The following is a 15404-nucleotide window of genomic DNA, read 5'->3' as shown; positions in this document are numbered from 1 at the left end:
TTATTAGAAGAGCTTGAAACCCCAGAATACTTATGTAATTATTGCTTTTCTGGTACTTCCTTTCTTTTTTATCAAAATCACATTAGACAAACTAAAGAATTCTTGCTGAAGATCAAATCGTACCTCTTCAGATTGGTTTTGGATTCACAAACGGCAAGCACAGCTGCTTTATTTACAATATTCTCATTAATGCTGGTTAACACAGGCATTGCTGTGCATGAAAGCAAGTGACAACTGTACTATTTGATTAGTACAAATATACAAGTATCTCTGATCATGAAGTATAGCCTTAAAAAGTAACTAATGACTGATTTTTAAAGTTACAGGGAGCTCATATTTCCACTATCATCTGTTTAAAGTTAATGAGACTTTTCGGGCACTGGAAATATTATTTCAGAGTTCATTCTTGAACTGAATCCACCTAAATTATCCATGTAAACTCCATCAATACATGTGAGTTACAATGTTGCTTTTCATTTATCAAAGGTACTAGTCAAAACAAAGCTACTGAGATTATTTTTTACTGTTAACCATTCAGATATGTGTATGAAATCTAGAATACATAAGATAATTGTTATACCAGTATTTATTTTGGCTAAAACAAAACTGAATATTCGAGCAGCCAATGGAACTAAAGGAGAAGGGATTAAGTTCTGCCTGGAGTTCATTATTACTGTGAAAGTTATAGACACATGTAATTACAAATACTTTTTAAAAAAAATTATGGTCATCCTTTCAAATCTGTTCAGGCAGCCCTAACTTCTGAAAAGGAGTTAGAACTTAAAGACGAATTTTTATAGCAACAATTATAGTGAAAATAGTGCAAGTTCACACAATTGTAAATATAATACGTTTTCCAGCATAAAATTTTTCTTGTTCTGATTAATTCATTTGTTTGGAAACATGTCTCTATTGTGCTAAAATTGCAGTCTGTAGAATTGGTGACTTCATAGCAAGAATGTTGATAATCACTGGGAAGCCCTGACTTAAAATATATTAATTACCTCCACAAACCAAAATAGACAAGTTGCTGCCAAAATGGACAATTCACACCTTCCGCTTTTGTTCCCCATTTTCCAGATTTTTGCCTACTCACTTAACCAAATATATCCCTTTGTAGGCTCCTTATTTCTTCCTCACAACTCAATTTCCTGCCTAAATCTTCCCTTAGCAAATTCAGCTACCATACCTTTGCTTGTTTCATCCAAATCATTTATATAAAGTATAAAGAGTTGAGGTGCTAGCATTGACTCCTATGGCACACCACTCATGACATCCTGTAAGACTTAAAAACACCCATCTCTTGCTATGCTCTGCTTCCTGTTAGCCAGCCAAGCTTCTATCCATGCTAATACGTTGCCCACAGAACCATGGGCTTCCTGCCCAGTAGCTTGCAGCTGCAGTCTTAGCTTGTCAGTGAGTCCTCAAACTTCCAAATCCACTTTCTGTGTGGCTTTCCCATAAACCCTACAGGCTTCCCATGTCCTGTAGTCTTCACCCAGTCTGTCCACATGAACCTGCACTGAACAACATTTCCAACATAACCCCTGGCATATCGAGTCATAGAGTCGTACAACAGGGAAACAGACCCTTCAGTACAGCCAGTCCATGCTGAGCATAATCCCCAACTAAACTGATCCCACCAGCCTGCTCCTGCCCCATCTCCCACCAAACCTTTCCTATTCATATACTTATCCAAATGTCTTTTAAATGTTGTAATTGTACCCACATCGACCACTTTGTCAGGTAGTTCATTCCATATGCAAACCACCCTCTGTGTAAAAAAAAACTTTTGCTTCTCATATCTTTTTAAAATCTCTCTCCTTTTACCTTAAAAATGTGTCCCCTAGTCTTGTCCATTCTAGGGAAAAGACAACTCCCATTAATTCTATCTATACCCCTTATTATTTTTTAAACTTCTATAATGTCACCTCTCAACCTCCTACGCTCCTGTGGAAAAAGTCCCAGCCTGTCTAGCCTTTCTTTATAATCTTCCATATCCAGCAACACCCTGGTAAATCTCTCCTGAACCCTCTCCAGCTAAATAATTTCCTTCCTATAACTGGGCGACCAGAACTGGACACAGTATTCCAGAAGAGGCCTCACCAATGTCCTGTACAACATCTTTGAAGTCAGAGTGCTGCTGATCATAGATGAACCTCCCCGTCCACATGAACTCTTCCCAACCATGATTCATCATATACCCTCTCTTGCAGATACTGCTGCCCTCCATCACAACTGCCATCCACCCCATACCCCAGCCTATAGTCCTGAAGAAGAACTTACCAAATCTCCTTCTATGACAGCAGCGACACACTGCCCATCATCCACCAATCCCCCATAGCTTTTGTTGATAGGGCCAACAGACTGTGGCCCACCGCTGAATGGAAGGGCAGCCTCAGAGGAGAAGTGCCCAGACTCTTGGTTGGTGATTGTATATTTACATACTCTGTTAACACTTCACCCATCACAAACGAGTTGTTATGGAGCCACAGAACTTACTGTGACTAAGAGAGACAGGCTCCTGACTGAGATCACTGATTTCTGACTATCGCCAATGCCCAGGACATGAATGGGAGGTTGCTGTTGATTTATTGTGCCAGCACTACCTGAAGCATGCCTCCATGGACTTTGTGAAGACTGCTCCCTAAGACTTTGAAACATGCCTGCTTGCTTGCTGCACAAGGTGGAGATGTGAGATTGACAGAGCATACTGCTCTATAGCAAAATGCCTATCTCCTTGACTGAGGATTGCCAACTGGCAAGGCAAGCTGCTTGGTTGTGCAAATGTACTAATTGGCATGCAAGGCCAGTCAGGGCAAGGTATGGATGGTGCGAGCATGGAGGTAAGCACTATGTTGTGCTAAGAGAACAAGTGAGCTGTCGTGAGATGCAACCTGATCCAATCCTTCAGATATGTGCCTATCTATATAGGCAAAATTCAGGTGCTTCCAGAGCACACAGCCAGTGAATCAAGAGTCACCATAATGGCTATGACAAGTAGTCTACTGTCAAATCCCAACATCTGTGGACAAGGGATACGTGTGGCTCCTACCCATGGATTGTGCTTTGAGGTGCTTTTTAGTCATGTGCAACATAGACGTCCTTCAAAGCAATTGGCAGACATAATCTACCAGGTACTCACTCTGGTTTCCATGTCAAGTCTTCTTGAAATCAAGCTTATTTGGAACATTTGGTAAAATATTAAAGAGGTGGGTTGTGATATTTATGAGGCATTTAATAAGCAATAATCCCCCTTTGTTTGCAATTTACTGCTGCCTAGTAAGAAACTCACGTCACCACATGTAAAAGCATGAAAGTTGAAGCAAGATGCTCCCAATGTCAAAATAAGCCTCAGCAAATGTCTTGTCTGATGCTGCCCTCACGTGTTACTTGTGACCCGTGTGTTGCAGCTCTATGTGGCATCATCATAAGGTTACTACAGGGTCCTATAGATGTGGCACAACAGTCAAGGTATAAGGATAACTGCGCAGCTACAGGGAGCAGTGTTCTAAAAAGTGCTTTGCAGTTCAACTGTATCCATTGTAACTATTCAGGATTTCTCAGATCAATGCTCGGAAACCTTTGTGGACACTTTCAGGATGTGAAAAGAATTAATTCCTGATGTTTAATTGTTATTTCATCCTCCAGTTCCTTACTGTTTCTATTTACTTGCATTGTGACTGCTACTGTTAATCTCCAATTCAAAGAAACGTAAAGAACCTTACACTGTCATTTTAACAAAAGAGGCAGTTAATTAGTTCTAAGTTACTAATTGTGCAATAACATGTACCAAATATTGAAAGATTTATATTTACCATTCTACATTCCATATTCTGATACATCCATATTATTATAGTCACTATAAGCAAGTTTAATTCTAAACACTGGGGCAGATCTTCAGTAATGGAGGAGGCAGGGGTGTGCTGCATGTCACTTACCCCAGTTTAAAATTGGCCCGACATTTTTACTTAGACCTTTCTGTTCTAGTTCCAGCTTGGAACCAGCAAGACGCAGAATGGGGAGGCCAAATGGTGAAGTTTCATCCCAGAAAAACCACACACTTTCTTTTAATACAATCTTCCTCTTCAGGAGTTCAAATTGCAGAGATTTCATCTATGGTTGCTCACTATCAGCCTCCACTCCCACAGCACCCCAGAAACATTTATACCCCTGCATCCCTGTCACAGCCCACATTCCCTCACCAACCCTCACCCTAGACACAGTCACACTCACTCAGCCAATGCTCACCCCAGGCACAACCCACAATCACCCCCTCACACCCATAACACAGCTCACAATCACTTCCCATTCACACGCCCCAGACACAGCCCACAATCACCTCCCATTCGCATACCCCTGGCAAAATACATATTCACCCTCCATTCGCACACCCTGACAGAGCTCACAATCACCTCTTGCACCCACTGCTGTTAGCAAGGGATTACCAGGATTTTGACCCAGGATGTGAGCCAGCACTAAACGTTATCTGTAGAAAAAGAAGCTGCTACATTAGACAGTGCTGTATTATTGAAAGTCTTATTTTATATACATTGTGATACCCGCATCCCATGAGTGAATTTAAGAAAAGCTCTGTACACAAATCTTCTGAAATGCTAAATTTTGAGGGAAAATAGATTCATGATCAGGTATAGTTTGGAAAATAAGAATATAGACATTTTTTCAACAACATGATTGTTGCATTCTTGTGTGACCTTACCCTAAAGAAAATCGCCATAGATAATCACATTATAGGGAAATCACCATACCTGTACAGCAGAAAGTTTGCCTTATCCAAAGTATCCACTACTCATCAATCATGTTATAGCCAATTCGCGTTAACAAAACTTGCGTTATAGCAGAAATACCTGTACTTGGCAATCTATATAAATTGATGTGATAGGACAATGCTAGTTTAACATGCTGAACCAGTATATTAAAATTGAACAAGGCCTTGTAAAGGTTGTTTTAAAAAATGCTTTTGGATGGGGGAATTCTGCTTTAACATGCACTTTTTCCTTATGTCACAAGACATTCTACACATAGAAAGTCAATTACTCAAAAAAGGCCATCATCACTTTTCAGTCTTATAGGGATAATGGAACACTTATCAGTCTACAAAGTTTATGTTTCACAGTATACAAGTAGTCTCAGAAAGAGAAACAACTAGATCGCAAAATTTTGCCACATCTGCTGAATAGAAAGTTGTTCGGCAAAAAGAATTAATTCCTTTTGAGGTTTCTGACATGTGCCCTGTTATAATTGTAAAGTGAAGGTAATAAGTTGTCAATATTCAGCCATCAAATTAAACAGCAAAGATGATCATGAAATGTTGAATGGAAAGTACATTACTTATTTGATGGACTGTTCTGTGGCTGTTACATACTACAGATGAATCCAATCAGTATTTTGGAGATAGGCAACAATTCAAATACAGAAATATTTGGAGTTTTTTTTAAAACAATGCATCATTGTTACAGGGTAAACTTGTAACATGTAAAGTAAAAGAGTGTTACCTGAAAGTTGCCAAAGCAACTGCCTCCTGGCAGAGTCACATAACATACATGTGGAGCAAAAGGAGATGGCCCTGACTCATAAACCACAAGGCTTCCGTTCTTAAAGACAGCTCCTTGCTTGGTCTTTGTCTCCCAAAATTCTTGCAATGTTTCTACCACATTTACTGTGTGAGAACAAAAACAGGGCATCTTAAAATGTTTAGGAAAGTTCAGAAAATAGGTTTCTTATAGCCATTTAATGATCATTTCTCTTGGGTAAATAGCAACTAAGCTAATTTGTTGTTAAACATTCAATATGAATTACCTAGGCAATAACAGTTTAAGACAAATCACTGCACAATGAAACAAACACAGAGAATGCTGGCGAAACACAGCAGGTCTGGCAAGAACATAAGAAACAGGAGCAGAAGTAGGCTATTTGGCCCCTTGAGCCTGCTCCACCATTCAATAAAATGATGGCTGACCTTTTCATAGGTTCAGCTCCACTTTCTCACATGCTCATCATAACTTTTGATTATTTCACTGTTCAAAAACCTATCCATCTTTGCCTTCAAAACATTCAAAAAGGTAGCCTCAACTGCTTCACTGGGCAGGGAATTCTACAGATTCACAACCCTTTGGCTGAAGGAGTTCTACCTCTAACTCAGTCCTAAATATGGTTCCCTTTTTATGAGGTTATGTTCCCACTAGCTCTACTTTCACCCGCCAGGGGGAACAACCTCCCTGGTACTATCTCATCTATTCCCTGCATAATTTTATACAATTCTGTAAGATCCTCCCTCATTCTTCTAAATTCCAATGAGTATAGTCTTCTCAATTTCTCCTCATATGTCAACTCTCTCAACTCCAAAATCTACCTAGTGAATCTCCTCTGTACCCCTTCCACTGTCAGTATATGCTTTCTGAAGTAAGGAGACCAAAACTGTACACAGTACTCCAGGTGTGGCCTCACCAGTACCCTAGACAGCTGCAGCATATCTTCTTTATTTTTAAACTCCATCCCTCTAGTAATATTTCATTTGCTTTCTTAATTACCTGTTGCACCTGCAAATCAACGTTTTGTGATTCATGCACAAGGACACCCAGGACCCTCTGCACAGCTGTATGCTGCAATTTTTCATCATTTAAGTAACAGTCCATTTTGCTGTTATTCCTATTACAATGGATGGTCGTATGTTTATCAACATTGTACTCCATCTGCTAGACCCTTGTCCACTCAATTAACCTATCTACATCCCTCTGCAGACTTTCAGTGACTTGTGCTTACTTTGCTCTACCACTCATCTTAGTGTCATATGTGACACACTACACTTGGTCCCCAACTCCAAATCATCTGTGTAAATTGTAAATAATTGCTTCCCCAACACTATACCCTGAGGCACACTGTTAGTTCTGATTGTCAACCAGAAAGACACCCAGTTATCCCTGTTAGTTAACCAATCCTCTATCCATGCTAATATATTACCCTTAACACCATGCACCTTTACGTTATGCAGCAGCCTGTTGTGTGGCATCTTGTCAAATGCCATCTGGAAATCCAAATGCACCACATCTACTAGTTCCCAGTTGTCCACCATGGGTGTAATGTCCTCAAAGAATTCCAGTAAATTTGTTAAAACATGACCTGCCTTTCATAAACCTATGTTGCATTTGCCTGATGGGTCAATTTCTATCCAAATGTCTTGCTATTTCTTTCTTGATGGTAGATTCAAGCATTTTCTGCACTACAAAAGTTAATCTAATGGGTCTGTAATTACCTGGCTTTTGTCTGCCTCCTTTTATAGCCAAAGGCATCAAATTTTCTGTTTTCCCATCTGCTGGAACCACCCCAGAGCCCAACAAATTTTGGTAAATTACCATTAAATTTGCTATTTCCCCCACCATCTCTTTTAGTACACTGTGATGCATTCCACCAGGGCCAGGAGATTTGTCTACTTTTAGCCCAATTGGCTTACCCCACAATACCTCTCTAGTGATAATGATAGTTTCTAGGTCCTCACTGCCATAGCCTCTTGGTCATCAATTATTGGCATGTTATTTGTCTCTTCCACTGTGAAGACTGACAGAAAATACCTGTTCAATACCTTGGCCATGTCCTCATTTCCCATTATTAAATCACCCTTCTCATCCTCTAAAAGACCAATGTTTGCTTTAGCCACTCTTTTTTGTTTTATATATTTGTAGAAACTTTTGCTATCTGCTTTTATATTCTGAGCTAGGTTACTCTCATACTCTACCTTATGTTTCTTTATGGCTTCTCTTGCGGCTTTCTGTTGACCTTTAAAGATTTCTCAATCCTCTAGTTCCCCACTAATCTTTGCCAGTTTGAATGCATTAGCAGTCGATTTGATAGCCTCCTTTATTTTCTTATCCATGGCTGATTATCCCTTTTCCTGCCATCCTTACTTTTCACTCGTGTATACATTTGCTGAACACTATGAAAAATTGCTTTGAAAGTCTTTCACTGTTCCTCAATTTTGTCACCATACAGTCTTTGATCCCAGTCTACTTGAGCCAACTGCTCCTCATGCCATTGTAGTCTCCTTTGTTGAAGCACAAAATACTGTATTAGATTTTATCTTCTCACCCTGCATCTCTATTTTAAATACCGTGATTGCGCTTTCTGAGAGGGTCTCTAACTATGAGATCATGAATTATTCCTGCCCCATTACACAGGACCAGATCCAGGATAGTTTTCTCCTTTGCAGGTTCCATTACACGCTGTTTTTGGAAACTATCACAGGTGCATTCTATGAACTCCCCCTCAGGGGTGCCTTGACCAATTTGTTTTGACCAATCAATATGTGGATTAGAATCTCGCATGATAATTGCAGTGCCATTTTTACAGGCGTCAGTTCTTTTTTTGTTTATTGCCCAGCCCACCATAATTTTATTATTTGGTGGCCTACAGACTATGCCTATCAGTGACATTTTTGCCTTTCTATTTCTAATTTTCGCCCACATTGATCCAACATTTTACTCCATAGAACCTATATCATCTCTCACTGCCACCCTAATGGCACAACTGAAATATCGGAACTACATCACTAGTGTCTTCTTTCTCTTATTATTTCTTATTGCCACTCATAAGGATTTTACATCATCATTTCTTGTTATCTCACACTAACAAAGCTGTTCCCATCAACTTGATCTTCTAACCTGTTATTTCAAAAGGCCACATGTCAAGTTCCCAGCTTTGATTTCCCGTTGACCGTGCCTTGATAATGGCTATAAGATTGTACCCATTTATTTCTATACGAATAATTCACTTTTTTTCTGAATACCACATGCATTTAAGTGTTTTTTGAAATTTTGTGTTTTTACAATTTTGCTTTCCCTTTGACCCTATTTGCTTTATTTAAATACTGGCGTATTCTGTCCCTTCTTATCCTGCTCTGGATATCATTATTAAAAATTTTGACCATATTATTTCGCTTTGTAAGAATTTGCATTACACCTTCCAAAATCTTCCTGCTTTTTGGAAATATATCAGTGTTGTTGGGTCAAAATCCTGAAACTCTTTTCCTACTGGCACTAAGGGTATACCAACACCAAATATACTACAGCAGTTTAAGAAGGCAACTTCTCAAGGGAAATTTGGAAAAGGTAATAAATCCAGTCAATGAAGTTCACATTACCTGAATGAATTTAAAAAAAATATTGTTTGATTTCCTCGCCTTAAGAACATCCTGCCATGAAACATTCTGATCATTCATTGCAGGTCCCTTCTCATTTTTCAACTAATTGTAATTAAGGAACGCTTAGTGTTTGTTTGCAGCACACCAATTTCCTAGGTTGCCAATAAAACTGTCACCTTATTTCTAGAGTTATTGAATTGAAAAGTTGGGAAGATGTGCTAAATCTGAATCAATTGTTGGTTTCATCACACATAGAAAGTTGCAAGCAATTCTACTCATTATACAGTAACAATGACATTTGAGGTAATGAAGAGAGTGAAGAAGACTTACAAGGATGATACCAGTAATATGTAGGTATACAAATGGAATAGCTAAGAGGCTGGGCATGTTTGCTCTTGAAAAAATGCTGTGTGATTTAATACATATAATATAAAATTATGAGATATTTTTCTGGGTGGATACAGAAAGGATGATTTCTCTCTTGGGGAAAAGCCCAATTAGAGGCTATCAATATAAAATAGCCACCAAGAAATCCAATGGGAAATTCAGAAGAAATCTTTTCACCCACAGATTGATGACAATGTGGAATTCAACAGTATTGGGAGTGGCCAGAAGGAATAGTAGAGAGCTATTTCAGTGGAAACAAGAGAGAGGGGAATAGAGGATTACAGTAGTGGATGTAATGGAAGATGGAATAAAGCATGGAGCATTAAAACCATCTTCCAACAGTGTTCATTCTACTTCTGAAATATTTACATGAAAACAACCATTTCAAAAAATGACATTTCTTTGAGTGTTTGGTTATTCGCAAATTAATTAAACTATTTTTGCAAGATCTCTGCACAAGCCTATCTTTCAACTGACTTCCAATTAAATGTTTTCTTCAGATCCTGTTTCTCCTGCTTTTAGTTTCATGTTTTCTGAGAATAGAAAGGTGCTCAAATATTCAAAACAATTCCTCATACAAATAGTCATTTGCGAATATAGAACTTGAGTATTGCTGAATAAAGGACACATTTTGTCAAAGCTTTTCATCTTCCACTCATCAGGCCAATTTTCAAGAATGCCAATGTGATGGGGAACGGCAAACAATCAGCATCTACTTTTCCAACCAGTCAAAGGCATTTCTCATTCAGTATAAAAATCCTGTTCTCTTTCACATTGATATTCTTGTGACTTGTTCTAATAAGTGCAAGATGAAAGGTTTTGATAAAATACGACTTTTTCAGCAATAATAAAATGCCTCATTGTTCATGTTGACAAGCACATGAAATGTAAAATCAGGCAGATCTAGGGAAGGTATCAAGCAGCTGAAGAAACAGTATTTGTGTATTCTGAGCTCTTAGCTTGATATAATGAAAGTCATAAATGCATATGTAGCATATGTTTCCTGTTGCTGGTTCTATATTTTAAATGCTCTGTGACTGATAAAATTCGTGCCCCACTAGTTTATGGACTTTATCATCATTGGATGTCAGGAACATGGTTCAAAAAAGATGGTAGTTGCTTTTAAAAGTACAAATAGCTTTTGTTTCTGAAATATGGGATTCATTCATATACACTCCTTGGTTAATCTCTGTATGCCACATTGAGAGTTTTTGGGAGACCAAATCTAAATAACATCCTGCATTACTTACCTGTATCTTGCCATTCAATCAGTGACCAAGTATTATAGATGTCAGTAGGATTATAAATCTCAACTAGCACAATGCTGGTGCTCATAGGAGTTTGTCTACAATATGAATGCCAGATTTTAAATTAATAATTGTAAAGGAATCTATATTATGACTGCAATGAGTTCTGTCTTTTGATATACCATATGAAACTAATTATAATGAAAATTTGATTCTTGATATTCACCAAGGTGAATCCAGTGGGTGCAGCTCTGCATAATTCATATGGTACTAGTAACTCAGTGTTGAGATTGAGTGGAAAATGAAAAATAGAAGCATAGAAAAGCAAATAACTTCTTCAATTAAGTCCTATTAAAATCTTCTGTAGTCAGCTAAATGTTTAACTTCTGTGCTGATTGGAACTGATGTTTCAAGATTATAAAACAGCTTTACAATTTCAAAAATAGTTTCTTGAAACTGTGTAAAGCTGTTTTGTAATCTTCAAACCGCTGACGTACTTCCCGTACACCACAGGCAGGACAATCCAAACTAGCCAATTACCACATCGTCAGTCTACTCTTGATCATCAGTAATGTGATGGAAGGGATTACCAACAATGCAATGAAGCAGCACATGCTTCGCAATGCCCTGCTCACTCACAATCAGTTTGGGTTCTGCCTGAGTCATGGAGCTCCTGATCTTATTGCTTAGATTGAATGGAGTGAAAAGAGCAGAACTCCAGCGATGAGATGACAGTGACTGCCCTTGACATCAAGGCCACATTTGATTGAGTGCGGCATCAAGGAGGCTTGTGAAAACTGGAGTCAATGGGAATCAGGGAAGAATGTGCCACTGGTTGGACTTATACCAGGCATAAAAGAAAATCATTGTGGTTGTTCGAGACTGGTGATCTCAGTCCAAGGATATCTCTATAGAAGTTTACCAGTTAGCGACCTAGCCCATTCCTCTTCAGCTGCTTCATCAACGTTCTTTTCTCCATTATATGGTCGGAAATGGGGATGTTCACCAATGATTGCACAGTTTTCACCCCCATTCATGACTCCTCAGCCCATATACAAATACAACAAGATCTGGATGATGTTCACATTTGGGGCAACTAATATTTATGCCACACAATTGCCAGGCTGAGAAAAGAGAACCTGACTTTCGCTCATTGCTGAATCCCTAACTCACAACATCCATCATTGACCAGAAACTGAACTGGATACACAAATACGGTGGATACAACTGCATGTCAGAGGCAAGAAATCTGACAGTGATTAACTCACCTCTTGACTCGCCAAAACCTGTCCACCAAGACACAAGTCAGGAGTGTGAAGGTATATTCTGAACTTGCCTGGATGAGTGCAACTTTAGCAACACTCAAGAAACTTTACACCATCCAGGACAAAGCAGCCTGTTTGATTGGCACCGTATTCTCCCTCCACCGCTGATGTTCTTTAAGAGCGATGTGTACTGTCTACAAATTGCACTGCAGAAATTCACCAAAGCTCCTTAGTATCAACTTGCAAACCCAAAACCACTACCATCTAGAGGGACAAGGGAAGCCAATATATGGGGAAAAACCATATCGCACTATGTGCAAGTTCCTGTCCACCACCCTGACATGGAACTGTATTACTGTTCCTTTATACTTGTTAGGTCAATTTCTTGCAGCTCCCTCCCAAACAGCATTATGGAAGTACCTGTACCAAAAGCACTGCTGTGGTTCAAGAAAGCAGCTCACCAATATCTGTTCTAGGGCAATTAGGGATGGCTAATAAATGTTGGCTCAGCCAATGGCCCACCTCCCAAGAATGAATTTAAAAAAAGGGTCACAACACCAGAAATCTGTTACATTTTTAACCTCATCAACTGAAAATTAATAATGGAAAGCATGCAGCAATCACAAGAATGAGCTTTTCCGTGATGTAAGTTGTTAATAAGTATTTCTATCAGATATTGGATATGGTAGAGATTTCAAAGGCCAAATGAGATATAACTGTATTTAATCTGTACAAGTGAAAGAAATGGAAACATTGCAAATTGAGACAAATGCAACATGCTTGAAATATACTGCCAACAAAAGTATAAACTCAGGTCTGGATAAACATATGAGATCTGAAATGCTATCTGACATTATCTCTTTACAATTACTGAATGGTCTTCTATGTATTTCTAAGTGTTTCCTGTCTTTGTTTTCAATTTTCCTGTTCAATTTATTAACACTTTTCTTCCAGGTTTGTTAACTTCAAAGACGTTCTGTTCTCTGTGATCTTAATTTGCCTCTTTCATCTAACTTACCAATATTGCTTGACTATTTTACCTGCATTTTGTTATTTTTATTTATTAACTTACTTACTGGAAATGAGGTCAGAACTGTTAAATGTAATGTATATTACAAATTTACATACATATTATTATTTAAATAAATTCAATGACAATTTACAGTTTAAAATAATAAAGGATTTGTATTCATCAATTTATTTTTGCCGTTAAAAATTACCCACTGCAGTATTTGTTAAATTAAAAAATGCCACTTTTAATGAAAATGCAGTTAAGGAAAATTCTGTCAGCACTCAGTATATTACAAATGCATACTTTGGAAGTTCATCTCTGTGCTATATGGACTAGTTACAGATAAATACCACAAACTTAATTTATGGAGTGCCCCCAAGGTGTTAGTCAAAGTGTAGTCCCAAATAATTAAAGAAATTATCCCTGTGAGTTTTAGACAGCCACAATATTTTAAGGAGGCAGAAACTGTCATCATAAAATTAACAAACCACTGTAGTTTCCCTTTGTGTTATATGTTTTATATTTCAAAGAGTAATTGGTTTAAAATCCATCTTGACTGATTGAACATATTTGCTTCAGGCCACATGGCAGAACCAGCTATATATAAAACAGCATTCAGATTTCTTTGAAGCAAAGCAGTATTAGTTCCAAAAGGGCTATTTCTTGCTATCATAGATTCAGCGAGATCTAAGAGATAAAGCAAATCTATGAAATGTTATTTTTATTGCGTGCAAAGCTCCACTTCATAATAATTAAGTAAAAATAGTAGCGGTAAGAGCAAGATAAAACAAGAAATGTGCTGATATGTGCTTTTATATGATGTTCAAAATCAATTGCATTTTTGATCTTTTCATTATTGCAACTATTTAATATTATTATGGTAGAAATATGCATACTTTGCAAAAAGACATGCAGCCTTGCAAGGTATATCGTGAGCCTATAAACATGCTAAAGTAATTTAGACTTTTCTATTGGTATACGAAAATACAATAATAGATTTATGGAATAATTTTTCAAATGTTGTATAAAATTAACTCACAGTCTTTAAAGATAAACGCTGGATTTTTGTCAGGTAGCAATGAACAAATTGTATCTTGCATAGATTTCATTGCATTATCCATCTTGTGTCTGTCTTCTCCTGAGTATAGGCACTCAGTTCCCTCATGCGTGAATTACTGCAGCGCTGTACTGTGGTGTTGTTAAAGCCTAATAATGCAGAATGGACCAGTAAGGTTTGTTTTACGCATCTGCCAATCAAACAGTGAATATTCTGAAAAAACAACCAGGGGACCTTATCCCTATCTTACTTACCTCTGAGGTATTGTGAGCTAAATTGCTGTACGGTGGGGCCTGACAAATGTAATTTCTACTGTTTTATCCCAGTTGATCTATGTACTCAGCGAAAAGTATCTCTCCTTGAGAAAGAAACTTTGTCAGACCCAGTAGTCAAAGATTTTAGTTCTTTCAGTGTTTGAAACACAATTACTTGTCTGATTATGGGGGGTTAAGCATGGACCTAATTATGATTGTCATGAAAGTTAACAACAAACCTTTGTGCCTGCAGAAATAAGGTGAATTTAACATATGTAAGAAATATAATATAATCTCATCTATAACTTTGAATCAGAAAATGCACAGCGCATTTTCAGTTAACATAAAAGTTGAAACTAGACAGGGAATTATTGCCTTCACCAGAGTAAGACACTTGTGTTTCATTGACTGTCTTCTTGGTGGAAAAGCTGTTGCCGATCTGGATAAAAGTATAGATAGCATGGATCACCTCCATTTCATTCCGCATTCATCAAACCTCTTGCACTCGATCCGGAATGAATTGTTTTTAAAGTCTTTTCACCCATGTCTCAGAGTACAACATGACCTCAACTTTAAAACTTCACATCCTGACTGAGGGCTTAGAATTTTCATGACTATCGTCCTAAGTCAACTTGACATTAATGAAAATCATCTTTTTAACTTTTGAACAGTTGGACTTTTTATTCATGTGACCTCTACATTATTTTTGAAGTTGACTATTAAGACACAAGTTTAGATAAATTAAAATGAAATACAATATTTAGTTCAGAGTTTAACAGGAATATAATAAAATTCTGGTTTTATTTCTTCAAGCAGAAATGTTACCGTAGTTTGTCGACATAACCTTCATAAAAATACTATATTTTTGTTTTAAAAGTGCAATGACATTATTGATGTAGATATTCAATTATAAAATAACATTGATCCTTTCAGAGATCATCAACCTACATGTTAACTCTATTTCTCTCTCCACATATGCTGCTAGCCTAATGTGTGTTTCTGGCATTTTCTATGTTAATTTTCTGTCT

At 37.7% G+C, this 15404-nt stretch overlaps 1 protein-coding gene across 1 annotated transcript in view; it reads right to left on the bottom strand.

The window, feature by feature from the left end:
- The window catches only part of LOC125451163 (protein limb expression 1 homolog), a 29236-nt gene extending 15024 nt beyond the window's left edge, over window positions 1-14212 (bottom strand). Inside the window, exons 1-2 of the mRNA XM_048527960.1 lie at window positions 14105-14212; window positions 5517-5680 (exon numbers count right to left, since the gene is read on the bottom strand). Of these exons, the coding sequence (XP_048383917.1) occupies window positions 5517-5680; window positions 14105-14186 (246 nt within the window). The 5' untranslated portion in view covers window positions 14187-14212. The remainder of the gene's footprint in view (window positions 1-5516; window positions 5681-14104) is intronic.
- Between the last annotated feature and the right edge of the window lie 1192 nt (window positions 14213-15404).

This window comes from Stegostoma tigrinum, chromosome 3, assembly GCF_030684315.1.
Source record: "Stegostoma tigrinum isolate sSteTig4 chromosome 3, sSteTig4.hap1, whole genome shotgun sequence".
Taxonomy (NCBI): Eukaryota; Metazoa; Chordata; class Chondrichthyes; order Orectolobiformes; family Stegostomatidae; genus Stegostoma; species Stegostoma tigrinum.
Note: the sequence above shows the minus strand (reverse complement) of the source record. Positions and strands in the feature narration are given on the sequence as shown.